The sequence below is a fragment of the Pelodiscus sinensis genome, chromosome 4 (assembly GCF_049634645.1).
Source record: "Pelodiscus sinensis isolate JC-2024 chromosome 4, ASM4963464v1, whole genome shotgun sequence".
NCBI lineage: Eukaryota > Metazoa > Chordata > Testudines > Trionychidae > Pelodiscus > Pelodiscus sinensis.
This window is the reverse complement of record NC_134714.1, coordinates 81044654-81066030: the sequence shown is the minus strand read 5'-3', so window position 1 is coordinate 81066030 and position 21377 is coordinate 81044654. Positions and strand designations below refer to the sequence as shown.

The 21377-nt window shown below is 44.2% G+C and overlaps 1 protein-coding gene across 1 annotated transcript in view; it reads right to left on the bottom strand.

The window, feature by feature from the left end:
• HSD17B12 (hydroxysteroid 17-beta dehydrogenase 12) overlaps nucleotides 1-21377 on the bottom strand; it is a 157559-nt gene that overhangs the window by 17170 nt on the left and 119012 nt on the right. The window contains exons 8-9 of the mRNA XM_075927517.1: nucleotides 13301-13382; nucleotides 1715-1780 (exon numbers count right to left, since the gene is read on the bottom strand). Of these exons, the coding sequence (XP_075783632.1) occupies nucleotides 1715-1780; nucleotides 13301-13382 (148 nt within the window). The remainder of the gene's footprint in view (nucleotides 1-1714; nucleotides 1781-13300; nucleotides 13383-21377) is intronic.

The window sequence follows — 21377 nt, the reverse complement described above, 5'->3', positions numbered from 1 at the left end:
TTAGGGTGAAAACGTTGAAAAAACATCATTGGTTGAGACACCCCCAAACAGTCAAACCTTGGTGTCATATCAGTATTGCTTTGAGTTCAAACAATTCTGAAACTCAAAGCAAACCTGCAAGGTGTGTGAGAAGCAAAACCACCACAAGGTTTGCACAAGGTCCTGCTAACAAAGTCAGCTAGTGTCACATAGCTTGATTCTTAGCTCTTAAGCCATGGTTTTCTTAATTTGTACCTAGATGGTTCTCTGTTTGTGTAAACACAGCTAAGTTACTAAAGGTAAACTAGAGGACAAAGATAAAAACCTATATTAAATGAAGTCAAGCCAATATCAAGTTGTGAAGTTATACAACATGGAATCTGATACTCAAAATGAACCTAGTTTCCCTATGCAAAGCTGTTCTTCCTGCTATACTTCCCCATAGTGTAAGAAACTGCTAGTTGCAGAGATCTTACTGTTACAACATTTATTAGAGTTGCCAGTAGCATTTGTAATTAGTGATAGACTAAAGCAAGAGTCAGCAACGTACAGCACACGTGCCCTAATTGGCACACAAAATGATTTTCAGTGGTACATGCAGTGAACAGGCTTCTCCTGTCTCGTCTCCTCTCCCTCTCCCTCCCCCCCCCCTCCCCGCAACAGGGAGCCTGTGTTGGCAATCCAGCATGATGCTCCCCTGCAAGATTGGAGCCAGTGCCAGCTTCTTGGGGTGGGGGAAACCCTGAAGCTCTACATCAGATTCAACCTGCAGGGAAGCACATGATGCTCCTCCCCTCCCCACAGCAACATCTGTTGGCATCATTACTTACACTGAATGATTTGTCATTTAATGATTTGTCACACTTTTTTTTTCTTTTAAAGCATTTTGTACAGGTTGAACCTCCCAAATCCCAGGCTCCCTGGTCCAGCAACATCCATGGATTTTGGTGGACCCAAGAGCACCAGGAGTAGGAGCCAACTGAGAGAACACGGAGTTTGTGGAGCCCCAATTGGGCCAGCAGTAGCTAGGCAGGGGAACCCCAGCATCTGCCAGAAATCCTCAGCAGCAGTGGGGCTGGGATGGCCAGGCAGTCCTTACCAGAAAACCCCCAGCATCAGCAGGGCCAGGCAGCAGCTTGGGAGTGCAAGCTGGGGAACCCCAGCAGTGGGGACCCTCTTTCCCAACCAGGAAACCCTCGCTGTCAGTGGGATCTGGGGGCTGGAGAACCCTGCCAGTGGGCCTGAGGAACCCTGGGAAACCATTGGCAGCAGTGGGGCCGGTGGTGGCCAGGTGGCCCAGGACTGGGAAACCCCAAGGAACCGCTGGAGGTAGTGTGGCTGGTGGTGATGAGGCAGCCCTGACTGGGGAACCTCGGGAAACCCCAGCACAGCTGGAGTGGAGCATTGGCCAGGCCAGCTTTAGCCGGGCAGCGGCAGGGTGGAGAGCCCCAGGGGAACCTTGACCTTCCCTGGTCTGGCAAATTCCCTGGTCTGGAATGGCTCAGGTCCTGAGAGTGCTGGACCAGGGAGGTTCAACTTGTACTTAATTTCAACAGGAAGAGTTCAGAAACAACTGCTGACCAAGACAAACAAAAGGGAAACTGTATCTTTAATGGTCTGTTATCGTCACATTTTTAAGTGAATGGGATGATTTCCTTTTGTTGCCAAGACAGCAACCGTTACTGTGGCAACCACACAACAACAGGGATACTTAAACGAAACAGACTCCACTCACCTGCACAATGATGCCCTTGCTCTTGTACTCTGCATGGAGGCCTCGAGAGAAGAAATCCACAAACGCCTATAGAGAAGAGGGAGGACATACAGTATATATCAAAATGGAAACTAATATGTATGTAGTTTGTCGATATCTCTCAGGAGTTTTTAAATTACTTTTTACACATCTTAAACTTCTTAAAATAGACAAACTGAATTTAATAGCAGATTCATAGGTATGCTTGCCAAGTGCATTATTCAAGTGAGATGAAAGTTCAGAACAAAGATGAAACCAATTCAAAAGAGAAGATCCAAACCCCTTGGAACTATTGGAAGTCCAAATATTCCAAATTTAATTTTTGTGATTTAGACCTCTCACTAGAGACCAATGGGAAGCTGGTATATAACAAAGTCCAGAAAAGGACTTCTCACTAAATGCCTGATTTGCTTAGCCTATTGTAGAAAGGTAGTTATCTGCCACCTTACTTATACAGTTTAAAAAAAACTGGCAAAAAAACTGTTACCTACCTCTTGTAATTGTTGTCCTTTGAGATGTATTGCTCATGTCTAGTCCATTTAGGTGTGCGCATGGCACGTGCTCCTCCATGGCAGCGTGCGCACGCGTGCACACACACACACACACACACCCCTGGCCCCCCCCCCTCAGTTCCTTCTTGCTGGAACAGTCCAACAAAGGGGAGATAGGCAGGATTTGGAATACACATGAGCAACACATCTCATAGAACCCTTATGTGAGTTAGGTAACTTTTTTCTTCGAGTGATTGCTCATGTCTATTCCATGTAGGTGATTCCCAAGCTGCATGATCGGAGGATGGAGCTTATGTGGAAATTAACTGTAACACTGCTGTCAAAGGTGGCATCATCTTTAGCCTGGGAGATGGCACAATGAGAGGTCAACATATGAATGGAGGACCAGGTGGCTGTCCTACATATGTTCAGGATGGGCACCTGCGACAGGAAGGCAACTGAGGACACTTGGGCCTTGGTGGAATGAACAGTGAGGGCTGGGGCTGGAACTCTGAAAGGAAATAGCAGGCCCAAATGTAGAAGTCAGAGATTGTTGAGATGAAACCGGTAGCCCCTTCACCCTTTCTGCTATGGAGACAAAGAGCTGAGGAGACTTAATGAATGATTTTGTACGCTCTAAATAAAAAAAATCTAAAGCATGCCTCACATCCAAAGAGTGGAGTGCATGTTCTCTGGTGAATCCTAACTGACTGTGTCCAACTCTTGTTGTTTTAGATCAGATCAAGTAGGTTATCTAAAATGATCAGAGCTTGCAGCACGCAGATTCCCCTCTGTAAGGGCCGAAAGGATAAGCTCTTCAATTTGGATTGATAAGTGGCTCAGATAGGGGGTTTCCTACTCCCCAGTAGCACCTCTTGGACTGACTCAGAGCATTGGTGCGCAGCTCAGGTGAACCATGAAGCTTCCACCCCGTGAGGTGAAAGGACTCCAGATGATGACGACGCCATCAGTGCCCCAGGTCACAACTGCCTCCTTCACCCAAACTCCCTTCTTTACCCCAGGCTCCTGTTACCCAGGCAAGTGATTCAAAATGGAGTTTGCTGGCCATTATCACCTCAACAGTTTCTTCCTGCCAAAAATCACATGGAGGGATGCTTTGCACTCCACCCTCTGGCTTCTGCACGCGGTTCTAAACCTGTGCACCTCTCACTAATGCGATGCATGCACAGCTAGGTTATGCACTCAACACCTTTTTCCTATGCACACTGCCCTATTTTACTGCACCCCACTCACTAATTCAGTTTCCTGACTCAATGCTTTTATAAACCCTCTCCTGAGAGCAGCTCGGGTTGGTTCTCCTCGGTCTGTCTGTAGCTGCGTGTCATGTCTTCTTCGTCCATCACCCCTGAGGAGTTCCATCCGTACGTGGTCTGATCAAGGCTGCCCAAGTTCAGCACTAGCTGTGCCCTCCTGAGGTGAGAGAGAAGTCTTCCCTCTAAGGATTTTGGGACCAGTGGGACTTTACCATCTATTATTTGTTCACCTGTGAAACCTCACCAAGCCGAAGGACTGGCGCCAAGGAATCTGGAGTTCGTCAGCCACGTGGAGGCGAGGATCTACCTTGAGGGATCTCCCTGCTGTCCTCCCTCACGGCTTTAAATTAGCCACGAGGTTACAGGCGTCCATCGCCGCCTTCAATTTCTTGTTGTAAAGTATATGCCTTTTGTATACAGGATCTTTCTATCCTCCTTTTCTTCTGGGTGAGACAGTTACTGTTGTTCTGGCTGTTGATGCGTGTTGCTATTTTCCAAAATATATGGTTTGGCCCGAAATTCATGCCTGACCTGATTTGTGACTACCTTTCCAACAGTGATAGATATGCGTATCAGGTTAAATGTGGCTCCTGTAGGGGAGGCAGCATTAGGCTTTAATTAATTGTCCAGAGCAATTATTTACCTCAGTCTCCCAGGTAACACTCCTTACTGCACCGAACCTCCATCCCAGACCTCACACCTCCTCCATTAATATCATGGAAGAGTGCAGCCCTCACCACTTTCCAAATTCTTGGAGTGGCCCCCCATAAAAAATTATTTCCCACTGCTGTCGTAAGTGATGCTACTAGGAAAGGCACTTGCAGAATGCAAGGACCAAGGAGCTCCAATAACTGTCACAGGTGGTAAGAAGGAAGTGAGGCAGCAGAGGGTCAACAGGGGTATATATGCACCACTATAGAGGAGCTACTCCAGAGGAATCCACTGTCAACCCAACATGTCCTGCTAAAGGAAAACTCTTTAACAATCTTGTACATTGCGCACACACCCCTGGAATGGACATGAGCAATCACTAAAAGAACAATTAAAATTGTTGCTTGCTTTGCAAAACTGAAGTGTTTTGATTTTTTTAAATTTTGCTTTCACATAAATGCCACATATTACACTAGCATATTCACTATGAAAGTGGCATTTGTTCACTTTGAACGACACTACTATTCATTCTCCATCAGTTGGAAGTTTACAAGTTACAAGTGCAACATCCTTTGGAAAAAAGGTGATAAGAGGGAAATTGGCAGGGATTATATCAAGACACCATCTCAAAGATGAATACAGCAAATAGAGCCTGCTGTTTTCCCTCTTTTCATTACTCACTCCTAAGTGATGAATACAACACTTGTAATTTAACACTCTGCCGGTGCTGTAATAACCCAAGGCTACTCACCAACACCAACATTTTTTTTGGACCATAAGGTTTCCAAACCGTATTTCTCCTTTGTTTCTTTTTTAGCAAGGTGAGACAAAAGAGGTGTCAGATGAGCCATCATGACTTACAATAATAAAACTGCAGTTCCTTCACTGAGCTAATGCACTTTATTCATAAAGTTAACTTCAATTAAAAAAAAAGGAACTCTACAGAAAAATGAACTAAAGAGAGCAGCAGCTGCATCAGAGCTGCGTCAATAGAGAGACAGTCAAGAAAAATATTACATGTTTTGCTATTTTCCTTCACTGACCACGTCACTATTACATTAATAAAATCCTAATTATAACCGGTGCTTTGTTAAATTCGTAGTCTCCATACTCATATCTATTAAATGGTCATTTCACTGAACCTCTCAGCCTGTACACAAAGACAAGAATCAATTCCCACACAATATTATCTCTATAGATATCTACCTGAGTATATGCAAGCGCTGAAAGAAAACCAGAATTTACTGCAAGACAGTTGGATCCATGGATTTTTCATTTTCAAATTATTTATAAATAAATAAACAAATAAATAAATAAATAAATAAATAAAAACTGAAGAAAAAAAAACTTGCAGACCATATAAAACCAGGCCCCTGTCAGTTATCAAAATATCTATAGTTGTTAGACATGAAGTTGTAAATCACTGCCATGTACCATGCAAGGGCACAGTACACCATGCATATGCAATAGCCTGTTGGGCATTTCTATCGTCCATTGCCAAATTTGCATATTTGATGACCAGACACCAGAAGAGATGTGTAATTGTGCATCTACCCTAATTAAAATAAATAAAATCAGACTCATACGTTATTCCTCTGCAAACTGGCTAAGTGTGGTATTCTGTTAATCAAATGACTCCGTTTGTTCACTTCAGGAAAGATCCGAAATTCTCTACTTGATTTGTTGTCCAACAATCCAATAGTGATTAATATAAGATGTAAAAAGGAACTTCCAGTATTTTTTACTGAAAGTTATATTGCAAACAACAGTATGTTCATTTTACATAGATTTAACAAAGCAGGAATTTAGCCACTTCTACTGTACAAATGAATTAAATATGTATTTTCAGTATATACATTGTTCAAGAAAGACATTTGTTCAAGATTTTACTTTTGGTGTCACCCAGAAATCCTCAGAGATCTTTAAAATAATTGAAATAAGCCTGAAGTATAGAAACCATTGCTTTTTTCTTCCCTTTATCCCTGATTAATGAGATACAAGTAAGTGTAAGTAAACAACAAAAGTAATCCATGTGGGCAGTGCTCTCACATTTCCATTCTCTTGCCCAATCAACTGCAGTGAGTGCGGCACGGCACAACACTTATCCCTATGTCCTGCACAAACACAGTACAAGGGAGAAAATTTTTCTTTAAGAATATTTCATTTGTAACTGTTGACATTTCCACAGGCAAACTGAGTGAGTAAAACACTACTTTGTCTAGTTAGCGAAGGGCATCAACTTAGTCATTAAGGATGCCACAGATTAAATGTATGCTGCATGGGATGTGGGAGAGAAGAACCTAAGAAGTGCAGGTGGGGCCTTTCTACAGATTATAAACATCAGGAAAGTCATTTGCAAATTTGCTAATCTCAGCCACTGTGGCAGAAGAAAGCAGATCTTCCAAATTTAACAATGAAGAATTGAACAGTTACCCTGTAATTGTGTTTCTTGGAAGAAATCTTCCAGGAGTCCCATTCCTATATTTTAGTTTCCTAGCATATGACAAAGAAAAATCCCAAACTTTTAGCCAGCTAAAAAACCTGTGGGTCCCCTAGATGATTGAGCTATAAAAGGAGCAATCAAGGACGATAAAGCCATTGCGGAGAAACTAAATGATTTCTTTGCTTCAGTCTTCACGGCTGAGGACGTTGGGGAGATTCCTGAATCTGCACCGTCCTTTGTGGGTGATGAATCTGAGGAACTGTCCCGGATTGAAGTGTCATTAGAGGAGGTTTTGGAACAAATAGAAAAACTTAATGTTAACAAATCTCCGGGACCGGATGGCATTCATCCAAGGGTTCTAAAAGAACTCAAATGGGAAATTGCTGAGCTATTATCTGTGGTTTGTAACCTATCCTTTAAATCGGCTTCCGTACCTAATGACTGGAAGGTAGCCAACGCGACACTAATATTTAAAAAAGGCTCTAGAGGTGATCCTGGAAATTACAGACCGGTAAGTCTAACTTCAGTACCAGGCAAATTAGTCAAAACAATAGTAAAGAATAAAATTGTGAAGCATGTAGACTAACATAATTTATTGGACAAAAGTCAACATGGTTTCTGTAAAGGGAAATCCTGTCTTACTAATCTGTTAGAGTTCTTTGAAGGGGTTAAACATGCGGACAAGAGGGATCCAGTAGATATAGTATACTTGGATTTTCAGAAAGCCTTTGACAAGGTCCCTCACCAAAGGCTCTTGTGTAAATTACATGGCCATGGGTAAGAGGGAAGGTCCTTTCTTGGATTGAGAACTGGTTAAAAGACAGGAAACAAAGGGTAGGAATAAATGGTAAATTTTCAGATTGGAGAGGGGTAACTAGAGGTGTACCCCAAGGGTCAGTCCTGGGACCAATCCTTTTCAACTTATTCATAAATGATCTGGAGAAAGGGGTAAGCAGTGAGGTAGTAAAGTTTGCAGATGATACAAAACTGTTTAGGATAGTCAAGACAGAAGCAGACTGTGAGGGACTCCAAGAAGATCTCACCAAACTGAGTGATTGGGCAACAAAATGGCAAATGAAATTTAATGTGGATAAGTGTAAAGTAATGCACATTGGGAAAAATAACCCCAACTATACATACAGTATGATGGGGGCTAATTTGGCTACGACAAATCAGGAAAGAGATCTTGCAGTTATTGTGGACAGTTCTCTGAAAACTTCCACACAGAGTGCAGCGGCGGTCAAAAAGGCAAATAGGATGCTAGGAATTATTAGGAAAGGGATAGAAAATAAGACCCAGAATATCTTACTGCCCCTGTATAAAACTATGGTACGCCCACATCTTGAATACTGTGTACAGATGTGGTCTCCTCACCTCAAAAAAGATATTTTGGCCTTGGAAAGGGTTCAGAAAAGGGCAACTAAAATGATTAGGGGTTTGGAACGGGTCCCATATGCGGAGAGGCTAAAGAGACTGGGACTTTTCAGTTTAGAAAAGAGGAGACTGAGGGGGGATATGATAGAGGTCTATAAAATCATGAGTGGTGTGGAGAGGGCTGATAAAGAAAAGTTATTTATTAGTTCCCATAATAGAAGAACTAGAGGACACCAAATGAAATTAATGGGTAGCAGGTTTAAAACTAATAAAAGGAAGTTCTTCTTCACACAGCGTGTAGTCAACCTGTAGAACTCCTTGCCAGAGGAGGCTGTGAAGGCTAGGACTATAATAGAGTTTAAAGAGAAGCTAGATAATTTCATGAAGGTTAGGTCCATAAAAGGCTATTAGCCAGGGGATAAAATGGTGTCCTTGGCCTCTGTTTGTCAGAGGCTGGAGAGGGATGGCAGAAGACAAATCGCTTGATCATGGTCTTCGGTCCACCCTCTCTGGGGCACCTGGTGCTGGCCACTGTCGGTAGACAGGATACTGGGCTAGATGGACCTTTGGTCTGACCCAGTACGGCCGTTCTGTTGGTAGACAGGATACTGGGCTAGATGGACCTTTGGTCTGACCCAGTACGGCCGTTCTGTTGGTAGACAGGATACTGGGCTAGATGGACCTTTGGTCTGACCCAGTACGGCCGTTCTTATGTAACTCTTAAGATTTGTTTGTTTGTTTGTTCTTTCAGGTAGCAGCAGAGAATGAGAGCCTGAGCCATCTCCCTCACACACAAGAAGCCAAATGCCGTCTCTAAGTTTAGGCAGTTCCACTGGGGACTCCTAGACAGTTCCTCCCCTGCAAAAAGCTAAGATTATGCAAAATAGCATATGTGGTCTCTGGAATAAGGAAACTCACTCATTCTACAAACTGAAGCTACCAGAAAACTGACCTCCTACATAAGAAACTTAGCTCACAGAAAGCGATTGTTTCAAAAACAGCTTTCATCAGCTAGAACTCTCATCCAGGCCCTTATTACCTTACACCTTAAATACCTCAACATCATTTCCTCTAGTCTTGAGAAATGCAAATTTGTCCTTTAAAAATGCTGCTACAAAGTTCATTTTCCTATATCCTCAGTTTGATTCTGTCACTCCTTTCCTTGAACTCCAATGACTCCCTCTTTTTTATTACATCAGACATAAGCTGCTTTTCTCCACTTTTAAGGCTCCTAACAGTCAGTATCCAACCTAATCATCATTTTTCATTTACTATCAAGATTTCAACTCCTACCTCCGATCTGTCTGTAATACCAACATCTATTGCCCACTTGTAAAATTTTCAATCACACATCTTTGTGCTTTCTCCCATGCTGCGTCTACTGTGATTCGTAGCACGGACCTAGGAGTAACTGGAGGTATTACAGAACTACATAGAATTGTCTATGCTCTTGGGAGGGTAGCTTGTCTGCAAACTCAGCCAATTGCCCAAAGATAATAAAATCATATTGGCCAGCAGGGCCAAGTAATTTGAAATACAAAATAGGAGTCCCGCTAAAGAGAAGACCTCAATGTCCATGAGGTATAGCCTTTAATCCTCTTTCTGAGATGGGGTAGAGCGTGGGTGGTGGTGTTTGGAATACACAAATCACCTGGATTATCAATGAATTCAGGGGACGAAAAGAACAGGAAATCTGACCCACAGATCACAATATATTACCTCTTTTCAGCCTCTTTCAGAGTGGGTACACACATGACCAGGTTGTGTCATATAGTGCATGCCAACTAGAGGATGGCATTGATTGGTAGAGAAAACAGTTGCTGGTACCAAAGTGTGTAAGATACCAAGTAACTGGTGTTGACTGTTTTGTATTAAGAGGGTCCCTTGGACAATGGCTAGTCTCTTTAGCAATTTTTAGAACTGGTAATAATTGTCTAGTGGAAAGGAAGGGACTGAAGAGGTAGCAACATCTGGAGAAGATGAAGGATGCTTTTACAGATCAATCTGTAACTCTGGAGTCAGGCTAACCAGTATATCATCTAGCACTACATTAGAACACCTATTTGATGAAGTTTGTGGTAGCATCGTGAGAGAGTCCTCCCAAATGAATTCAGTTCATTTGAGGCATGAATATTGGAACCATGAGTTCCAATATGGCCAACCTATTTGACCCTGCTATTGTGTAGCCTGCAGGGTTAAAAGTAACTTAACTTTTTACAGTTATTGCCTTTTCACAACTCTCCCCCCTCTCCCCGTTGCGGGGGGGGGGGGGGGGGAAGGGCGGTGTCTTAGGATAGCAGGGGTTGTGACAAGAGTATCTGTATGAAATTTAAGTATGTGGGAGTTTGCAGGGGGCTTAGGTCAGACTGCTGTCTGTGTGTGGGGGTATGCAAAAGTCAGGGTTGGGGTAGCTCAGAGCAGGAGGCTGCAGGAATCAGGTGGGAGATGAGGTAGAGATGTTAGATATTAGGTAAGTGAATATTTGAGTAACTGCACGAATTTTTATCAGGTACTTGAATATTCTACAGTCCCCAGGGGTGAGGCCAGCAGCCAGTGCAATCCAGCACAACTCCCAAGAAGCCCCCTGCCAACCTGTGATACCACCTCTGTATCAGAGGCAGCAGTGCAGAGTGCTAGGTGGGAGCCGGTCCACAAGGGTAGCCAGTTTAAAAACCAGCTCTCCATGCAGACTGGCTGCCTGCCACCCTGCACTGTTGCCTCTGATACTGAGGCAGCAACACGGTGTAGCAACAGTCCCTGTCTGAGGGGAGTCTGAGCTCCCCACAGACAGATGGCTGTGGGGACAAGGAAGAGGCTGCCATGAAACAGCCTCTGTCCATGACAGCTCAGGCCCACCATGGACAAAGGCTGGCCCCTGCAGCAGCTGCTCCAGCCCCATCCGTGATCCAGAACTAGAAAGCACAGATTATTTAGGGTGATGCTTACCAGTTAAACCTTTCTTATCACTTGTTTGCCTGAGACTATATTTTTCCCTCCTGCCAGGTATTTGGCAGCTGGGATTGTATGACTGGAGTACACTTCCATATCTAGAGGACTTCCGCAGGGATACATAACATGGCAGCTGATTAATCACTGCCTCTGCTTGTGAGGAAGTAATGCTTCAGTGCAGAGAGAACTCAAGAACCTCTGACTTCAGGTAGCATGACTATATTGCAGAGCCTTTACACTCCAGAAAGGGAATTCAGGACTCTCTGAAGATTAAATTATCCATGCTCTGACATGGGTGACACTGACAGTGCTCAAGGCTGACTCAAACCTATTCGATAGAAGAAGAAATCCTTGAACAACTAGGGGCAAGGCCTTGGGTTGTACTTAAAGTAGTTTCCAGGAGTGCCTGCCGACTTCAGCCAACTTCCAGCTACTTTTTACGTAGCTGGAATTACATTCCTTAAGCCAACCTTCAACAGTAGTGTGGACCTACCCCTAAGGCCTAGGATGAAAGAAGTCAGGCAGCTGGATTGAAGTGATGAGATGATGGAAGGAAATACTTTTGAAAGAGTGAAGATGTACCACACAGGATTGTTTTCATACAACACAAACATTTTACTGAAACTAACATCAGACAGCATAAATATTATAAAAAGATAGAAACATTTAGAATGTTGTTTTGCCTGTGAACTTTTTAAACTAGTCCGATTGTATCCAAATTCAAACAGTCAAAACTTTTAAGTAGACATCCTAAGTTGTGTATAAAGGGCCAGTGAGGAAGTGGGGATTATGGAGAGGACTGTGAGAAAGAACAGCAGGACCAGGAGCGATAATGGGAGCATGAGCTAGTGATGGAGGAGCTGCAAGGCAGAGATGCCCCTATGGTGCTGAATGGGGAGGGAGCCAACACTGCATGGAACTTTGATATGAATGTGCTTCACAGTTTAAAGACGGGGAGGAGGATATAGACACCTTCCCTAATGCTTACCTGGGTGACTCCTGGACAGCAGCCTAGTAGGTTTCTCAACCAGGCTCCCTACTTTCCATGCTGCTCAGAGCAGCCTGCTGCTGGGCCATGTCTGCTGCTCTGAAAGCTGTGAGCTTGACGGGAGTGAGGTGAGAAGTACTTTGCATGCTGCCTGTTCTTCAAACAGGCAGCTCCCATTGCCCAGAATGGGGAGGGGCAGGCAGGGAGCCTGGCCTAGGTTCCCACTGGGCCGCAGGCCTAATCCAGCCTTCAGGCCGTATTTCACCCTTGTCCTAGATGGTGATGGGAATTTCAGGTTTGACAGGCTCCCACGAGTATACAATGGCCATAACCTGAACCTGGGAGGGAGTGCGACTAAGTTACACATTCTGCCAGTGAAGGAGGACAAGGACAGGAAGAGGAGCTTGACTGGGATCCTGGAACCAGAAGCTGGGAAGAGATTCAGTCTTAGTTGGCTGAGGAGACAGGAGGGTCAGAGCCCTGACTCTAGGCTTCCTGCTCCTAAAGATGGATGGTATGGACTGCTTATGGTTTGTGCGATGACAAGTCTGTTTTATGCTGGGTCCCTGACAACTAATAAACCGTCTGTTCTGCCTGCTGTTTAACAGTCACATTTGACTGTAGATGGGGGTGCAGACCCCTCTGACTTCCCCACACTTTGGTGACAGGGCCCAATAGAGAAAACAGGTATAACTGCAATAGAAACAACAGGGCAGATTATAGCCTACATTTTTGTTCTGTCACACAACAGTCCTGTTAAAAAATATCTTGAAGTAAGACTACAGGGCAAAAAGTACCAATATCTTTTTGTATATAGACTTATTCACACATTCTGTGCCCACAGGTCCATTCCACTCCAAATTTGCCTTGTGTTAATGTCCTCCTTTAAAAAAAGAGTATCAAATTATTTATCATTTAAAAAAATGTGAATGTTTGCAGAGATCACAAAAGATTAGGCTGACAGTTTCCAAAAAATTAACTTCAGTAGCCACCGATTTTAGGGCATGTCTACACTGGCTGCAATTCATTCTGTGAGGGACAGACTAGCAATTCACATTGAATTGCGAAGCTGTAACTCCCTTGCATGGACACTACAGGAACAAAACTGAAATTATCTTCCTTTGCATTAATGTACTCCTATTTAGAGGAGTCTATATTAATGTGGGCTAGGAACCATTTAATTCCTGCACCATCCACAGAAGGGAGGTCACACACAGCACTCGGTGCACACTAGTAATCACACACCCAAACTCCAAATCACAGAGCAGTGGAGACAAACCCTTAACATCATCAAACCACCAGACACACACCCGAAAAAACATTTCTCCTTTTAATCGTTGTTACATTTCTGTTTGATTTTTCAGATTGGGGCACACCAAAAAGAAAAAGCAATGGTACCTTGGTTGCTGAGTACAGAGTGAGAAGTGGAGATGGATACATGCCAGTAGCTGAAGAGATATTCACGATTACTCCTGTAGATCTGAAAGGCAATGAAAATGTCATTTGCAGGAAAGAACACAATGGCCATGGCTTACAAACTTCAGAGTGTCTGTTAACTAAAGGGAAATGTTTACTTCTAGTAGGGATTATGTAGATTCATTTATCATTTATTTAGTCAAAAACAGTTACAAGATTTGCAATTTGGCTTCTAATGGCTATAACATAGGCCTGATTCCCTTTTTGTGTACGTATTAATCAGGAGTACCTCCATGGAGGCCAAGGAAATTATAAAAATATAGAACTACTATATTAGGAAAATTAAGCCCTGTACATCTAAGCTACAGGTTTCAAAATTTTGAGCAGCTAAGAGTTGCAAGGGCAACTTAAAGGGTGCCCAGGGGAGCTTTCAAATTTCTGCAAAAGTGACAGGAGTATTTTGTAATATATTTTGCACTTTTATAGTACCTTCCCTAAGACAACCTGAAGTGGTTTAAACACATCAGTTCACAATGTCCTTGGTGAGGTAACAAGTAGAGATGCGAAGAACTAGCTGACTAATCTGACTATCCAATAAGCAAATGCTTATCAGATAGTCAACATGCTAGTCAACTAGTCGCTTCTCCTCCTTGCTGTCTCTATCGAAAAGAGAAGGGGTGCTTCAAAGTGGCAGTGCCCAGGCTCCACGCGGCGCTGCCGCTTTGCTACGTGGTGTGTAGCTCAGGACTGGACTCCCAGCTAGACCGGGCTTCAAGCAGTGTTCCAGAGTGGCAGCTCCACGTACAGCCTCAGAGGTTAGTGAGGGTGAGGGGGCAGACTCCCCCACTGACCCCGGGTTCCATGCGGCACTGTTACTTTGAAACACTGTGGGGAGAATGGGGCCAGCAGGGGACTGCTTGAATTCCCCGCTGGCCCCCTACTCCCTGCAGTGCTTTCGCCTTTGAAGTGTACCAACAGCCCTGGGCATGTCAAAGGCTGAGGCTTATCACCTAATTGAATAGTCGATGCAAATTGCATCGACTATTCGATTAACCAGTTAATCTAAATTTAACATCCTTAGTAACAAGCATGCCTTTGTGCTTTTTACAGTCTATTCACAAAGTCTACGGCCATAAGGACAGATATTTGACTGGAATGTTATTTATACTATGTGCAGAGGTATTGATACAAAACGTTTGTAAATGCTTGTTAGTTTATTACAGAACCTTCAGATATTTCACCTTCAGTTATCCTGTTTGCTTAAAACTTCCTCACCCTACTGCAGAAGAACTGCTTGCCATCAGAATACTTTGGAAGCAGAAAGATATCGTGATAGTAAGCACACTTATCAAAAATAACACAAGAACAAATTCCACAAAATATACCTTGATTTCTGTTTGCTTCCTGCTAAAGCGTCAGAGCTCCTGATTGTTAGGGATGTTAGATAGCATGCAACTGAATAGTCGTGCAACCATATCAAATTTTAGTGTTACACAAGTACTTGATATTTCCCAGAAGCAGGGCTGGCAGACAGTGTGCTCTGGGACCTACTCTCGAGAGCCCCCTGCCACCCTACACTGCTGCCTCAGAGAGGTAGCATACGGGAGCAGGTCTGCAAAGGGGGCAGATTTAAAAACCAGCTTCCCACGCAAACGGGCTCTGCCTGCCACGGATACAGAGGCAGCAGTGCAGGGTGGCAGCAGCCCGTCTGTAGGGAAATCGGTTCACCCCCCCTCCCCGCCAACCCCAGACAGGGGCTTTTGCCACAGAGCTGCCTCTGTCCCGTGGCTGTGGCAGCCTTCCTTTCCTCCTTCTCCACATTGCACATTGCTGTCTCTGATAGAGGCAGCAGTGTGGGAGGGGCCAGGCTGCACTGTGGCATCAGTACTGGGAGGAACCAGTTTTTGAGCCAGCTCCCCACCCTGCACTGGCTCCTGCCCTGCCCAACTCAAGTTTATTGGTTAATTGTGTAGTCATCTACATGTTGACATCCCTATTGATCTTGGTAGTATTTATCCTTGTTTCCCTCAAGACTTTGTGAATGTTTCTCAGTTGGCATGGTAGGATAGGCAAAGTATTAATATAGATAAGCTATCCAAGACAAAGCAAGACTAAACTAAATGGTCAGTTTTAACTGTGGCAAAAGGTTAACAATGGGTGCCATAAGGTTTTCATAGCAGGTGTTTAGTTTATTTCAGGTCTTTCTGATCATCTTCTTTCAGAAAAATATAACAGAAATACAAGATATTTGATCAGAATATCTGAAAGACTTAAAAAATGCTCATACAAAGAGTTTGAAAAGAGTGCGACTGTTTACCTTATGGAAGAAATTAAATAAGGAATTAAGATAAAAGCACACAGAATTGTTAATTGTATAGAGCTAAGAGATTGAAACCTTAGATTCATCCTCTGGTAATATAAAAACAAGCTGACATTTAATTAAAATGAAATACGGGAAATTCAAAACTGATGAAAGGAAATACTTTTTCCCCATACACAGTTAATGCTGCGAAAGTAACTGACAAGATTTCACAGAGGCCTAAAGCTTAGCAGAATTTTTTTTAAAAAAAGATCAGATGCTTATATAGATGAACAAGCACAGTAAAAGTTTATATCCCCTCTAAGACTTGAGTTTTAAATATGCAAGCTTTGGGACATAAGCATCCTCTATTGGGGGTAAGCAAGCAACTTTCCATAGGGGCAGGTTACACTGTAAAAACCTACTGTAGTGTTTCTTCTTCTGAAGCAGATAGCACTAACCATTGTCAGAGACAGAATACTGGATTAGGTGGACTACTGGTCTGGTTCAGTATTGCAATTCCTATGAAAAATGCCATAAATCATAAATATAGCCTCCGTGCAATCGTTTGGGGACCCTACATATTACTGTTTAGTTTAGTGCTGACAAAATGCTTTACTGTGGTGGAAGACAAAAACAAAGACTGGTTCTGATCTGAAGAGAGCTTAATTTAAACACTACAGAGAGCAAAGAATCCAGATGTGGGGATAACAGTTTCCAATCACTCCATGATTAGGCTTTGTTTCTTGCTGCATCACAGAAGAAACACTTTTTTTTTTTTAAGAGACATTCAAACAAGGAGAAGGTACCGGTTTGACAAACCTGACTGGGTAAATTCAGTTGATATACCCTCCTCAACAGTTTGCAGAAAAAAGTTTATTAACAATAAATAAAAAGGTGACTTGCCCTAACACACCCTAACACCTCCCCATCATTCTACCTTAAGTAGTACAGTGTAAGAGATGCTATATTTAGCTTTCCCACTGTTGCTATGGTGACCACCGCCTGCTCCAGCTGTACGCAAAGTGGAAAGAGCAAGCTTCCTCCGTAATGTAATTTTGCACTTGCTACTTCTATAGCAACATATACTATAGTTTGACATTTGTCTAGAAAAATTGTCCACTGAATTTTCTGGATCAAAGACAAATCTTAATGTCTTGAGTAACGCCATGAGGCTCCCATCTTTGCAAACAGCAGACAATAGTCTCAACACCTAAAGCTCATAAGAAAAATACAAAGCACAGATTATAATCTACTACATATTTTAGAAACTTTGTGTTCCTGCCCATCAATCCATCAGTCCGTCCATGAGTCTGTTCAAGAACTCCTCCTGAACCGTAAGAGCTATAACTTACAGCAAGGTCAGGGTTTGGTTGTAGCAGGACAAATGGGATGTGCCTGGAATTAGATTGTATCTCAAAAAATGGAAAGGGAGGGTCTTGGAGGGACAATTATACTGTAGAATGACCACAAGGGAACAGTAAGGGGCCAGAGATCAGAACCAGGACAGCTATAACCCTGTTGGGTTGGCATAGCTGGAGAAAGGGCCAGCTATCTACTATATAAAGGCGATATTTGAAAGAGGCTGCTTAGTGGATGAAGTAGGGGGCTCCTTTAAAATTACAGGCTGTTGCCACAATGCTGAATGTGCGGGAAATAGAGCAAAGGAACCATCAAAAGAGAAAAAAGAAAACTGCTGAAGATCATCTCTGCCAGACAGATCCATGAAAGTCTCCTAAACAATGTCATTTAGCGTGTCCTGTTTTATATATGGCCTATCTTTTTCATGTTACAATTTCTAAAATTGTTCAAAAATGAGAAGGTTACTCACCCTGTGCAGTAATGGAGGTTCTTCGATATGGTTGTCCCTGTGGGTGCTCCACCTTAAGTTTTTGGGGCACCACTGCGTGCCTAGTCTGAGATTTACAGTAGCAGTGCCCTCCGGTAGGCTGCACACGCGAGGTAGATAGCACACGCAGTGCTGCTAACACGCATGTGCAGCCAACTGCCCCTTCTCTGCCCCAAAAGAAGAAATACATGTCCAAAGCAGAGGGGGGAAGGGTGGGTGGAGGAACACCCACAGCGACAACCATCTCTAAGAACCTCCATTACTGCACAGGGTGAGTAACCTTCTCTTCTTTGAGGAGTGTTCTTGTAGGTGCTCTATCTTAGGTGACTATAGAGCAGTACCCGTAATGGGAAAGCAGGTGCTTCAGCTAAATGCTGTGTTGGACCTTGGTCAGGACCGTATGTCCAAATTAGTGCCCTGTTTCAGGTTACTGTCGAGGGCATAATGTCTGGCGAAGGTACGTGTGAGAGACCAAGTTGCAGCTTTGCAAATATCTGAGAGGAATGCTACTAAGGCAAGCTGCAGAGGTTTCCATGACCCTCGTGGAGTGTGCCCTGGGTAAAACCAGCCTAAGCCAGGCAGATGCACTCTACAATCCATCTGGGCAGTCTCTGAGTAGAGATCTGCACGCCCAGGGATCTTTCAGCAGTGGAGATGAAAAGTCCGTGTTTTACGAATTGTCCTTGTCCTTTCAAAATAGCAGGCAATCGCTCAGTGCACATCAAGCATGTGCCATTTAGCATCTTCAATGGTGGCATGAGGCTTTGGAAAGATGACAGGTTACACCACAGGTTCGTTGCAATGAAAGGAGGTAAGTATCTTTGGTAAGAACTTTGGATGTGATCGCAGAAGCACCCTATTCTTATGAAATATAAACAATGGGTCAGTCATTAATGCCCTAATTTCACTCACCCTTCTGGCTGATGTAAGAGCAATCAGCAGAGCCACCTTCGTTGAGAGGTGAAGCATTGAGCTATAGGTTCGAATAGTGCATGGGTGAGAACAAATTACCAGACTGAAGTCCTAGCCTGCAACTGGGGCTTTAACTGACAGGCACATGTTTTGAATGTCTTTTGGAAAGTGCTTTGTTGTTGGGTGGGCGAATACCAATTTGTTTTTGATGGGTTGGTGAAAGGCTGTTATAGCTGTGAGGTAGGGATGTTGAATTTTGATTATTCGATAGGGTGCCTCCCATCTTTTAAGTGTAGCAACAGCCCTACATTTCAAAGACAACAGTGCTGTGGGGAACATGGGGCAGCCAGCAAAGCAGTCCTCCACCAGTTCCATGCTCCCCATGGCGTTTCAAAGCAGCAGTGCCGTGTGGAGCCCGGGGTCAGCAGGAGTGGGGAAGGGGACTCCACCACTGACCCCAGGCTCCATGCAGTACTGCCACTTGGAAATGCCATGGGGTGTCAGGCAGTATGCAGCATTTCAAAGCGGCAACACCGCATGGAGCCTGGATTCAGCTTTGAAGCACCATGTAGCCTAGTAATTGGAGATAGGCTCTGGCTGGGACTTGTGGACTACTGGAATCTCTGTTGAGGGACGGAGGCTATTGCCTGGATGTAGTCAAGGTAAGCCCCAATAAATTCTATAGCCTGAGCTGGTTGATTTTTGAGAAGACCCTTGGGAAAAGGCTGTTTGGAAAGTACGAAGGGTAGCACTGCGTATTGGAAATATGCGTTGTCAAGTGCAAATTTTAGGTAATGTCAGTGTGCTGGGCAGATGGATACATGAAAATAGGTATCCTGGATGTTGAGAGTCAATAGCCAATCCCCTTCATTTAAGTCTGGTATTATCATAGCTAGGGTCACATCTTGAAGTGTTCATGTCGTATGGGTCAGTCGAGCCTTCTGAGATCTGGAATTGGTCTCCACCCTCCTGATTTCTTTGTTGTGAAGAAATAAATGGGAGGGATGAAGGGGGAGAAACCTCTGCCCTTGTATTGCTGGGGTATGGGTTCTATGGTCCCTAGGTGGAGAAAGTGTTTGATCTCTTGGACTAGTATGCTCTCGTGAGATGGGTTCCTGAAGAGGGATGGGAGGGTGGGTGGGAAGAAGGAATAATGGAAAGAGGAATGTAGTATCCATCCTTCATGCCTAACACCCACTTGTCAGTTGTGATAGAGAACCAGTGGTAGAAGAAGGGTAGTAGGTGGTGATGGAATAGCAGATGGGTTTGAGGTTGCTCTAGACAAGGGGGCATTATTGCACTCTCGACCTGATCATCAAAACGTTTGCCTTGAAGTTGATGGTTGAGATGTAACAGTTTGGTCAGGGCCCTGTCTTCATCTAGCTTGTTGTTGCCTCCTCCTATTGTCAAAATGCCTCTGAGCTTGATTAAAGGGCAAAGATTTGTATCTTTGATTAAAATACCTGTTCTGTTTGCGTATGACTGCAGTCCCCCTAGAATCTTTAAGGGAATGGAAGGACGCATCCGTGGTGTCTGCAAATAGCTTTGATCCTTGGAAGGGGAGATCCTCTACCATGGCCTGTACCTCAAGGGGAAAACCTGACAAGTGAAGCAAGGAGGACCTTCTCTTCACAATGGCGGTCGCAATAGATTGTGATGCTGTATCGGATGCATCAAGGGCAGCTTGTAGGGCAGTGAGAGAAATCAGCATGCCCTCATTTATGTTGGCTAAGAATTGCTCTCTTATCTTCAGATAAGTTGTCAATAAAGAGTGAAAGCTAGTCAAAGATATGGTGGTGTATTTTGCCAACACTGCCGTGTAGTTTGATATGCGGAGCTGAAGGGAGAGAGAGGAGTAGGTCTTCTTCCCCATGAGGTTTAGGTGCTTCCATTCTTTATCATATAGGGTGGTGTATGTGGGGCTCTGTTTGCCCCTCTGATTAATGGCATCTATTACTACAGAGTTAGAGGATAGGTGGGAGAAGAGAAAGCCCACACCCTGTGGGGCCATGTAGTATTTACGGTCAGATCTTTTACAGACTGGTGGTACTGTGGTTGGCATTTGCCATATGACCCTGGAAGGGTCCATAGGTTAGACCAGTTTGGAGGCAGGTGAGGTGTGGAGTATGCTGGTCAGTTTGTGCTTAGTTTCAGGAAGGCTGACCAGGGAAACCTCAAGGGACCTCTCTAACCCGCTTGTAGAGTTCCTGGAAAGAACTGTCTCCCGCCGTGGGGGACGGAGGCATCAAGGTGTCATTAGGAGAAGAGGAGGAGATGTGCAGTGGAGGATGGGAGGAAACAAAAGACTCCTTGTCACTAGATTCTGGTTCCTCCTCCTCTTGATAGGCTGACCTGTTGAGCGATGGTAAGGATGCTCTAGAGGAAGGTGCCGCTGAGGTATGGGGTTGCACCTGCTGTGGACACTGAACTCAATACAGTGCCCATGGGTCCTATTAGGGCCAGTTGGAAGGGAGTGGCATGGGAGGAGGCAACCATTGCAGTGGTTGCAGTTGCACCACTATGTACTGTTGCTGTGGTTGGGGTTGCTTCGAAGAGAAATGCCTTGGGGTATGGGTGCCAACCAAGGCCTCCTCGTCACTAGACAACAGTGGTGCTGAGCCCGGTGTAGCTGAGTTTAGAAAGTTGCTGGATGCAAACATGCTGTCAGTGTCAAACAAAGGTGTTATGGGCACCAACAATACCTTGAGCTCCTCTGTGGTTGTGAATGGGACCAGTACCGGAATCTGCGGTGCCAATGGCAACTGGGATGGAACTATCACTGCCAACTGTGGTGCCAATGGTGCTGAATGGGGAACTGTCAGTGCTACATGTTTATGCCTCTTCAGTGCCAGGGGCGGCATAGGTGCCGACAGTGCCATATAAGACTTAGGCTTCTTCGGTATCAGTAGTGCTTCGGCCGAAGATGGCTTGGTCTTCTCTTTCTCCTGGACCAACGTGTGTGCCGATGGTGCTGGGGCACCGATTTAGACTTGACTTTG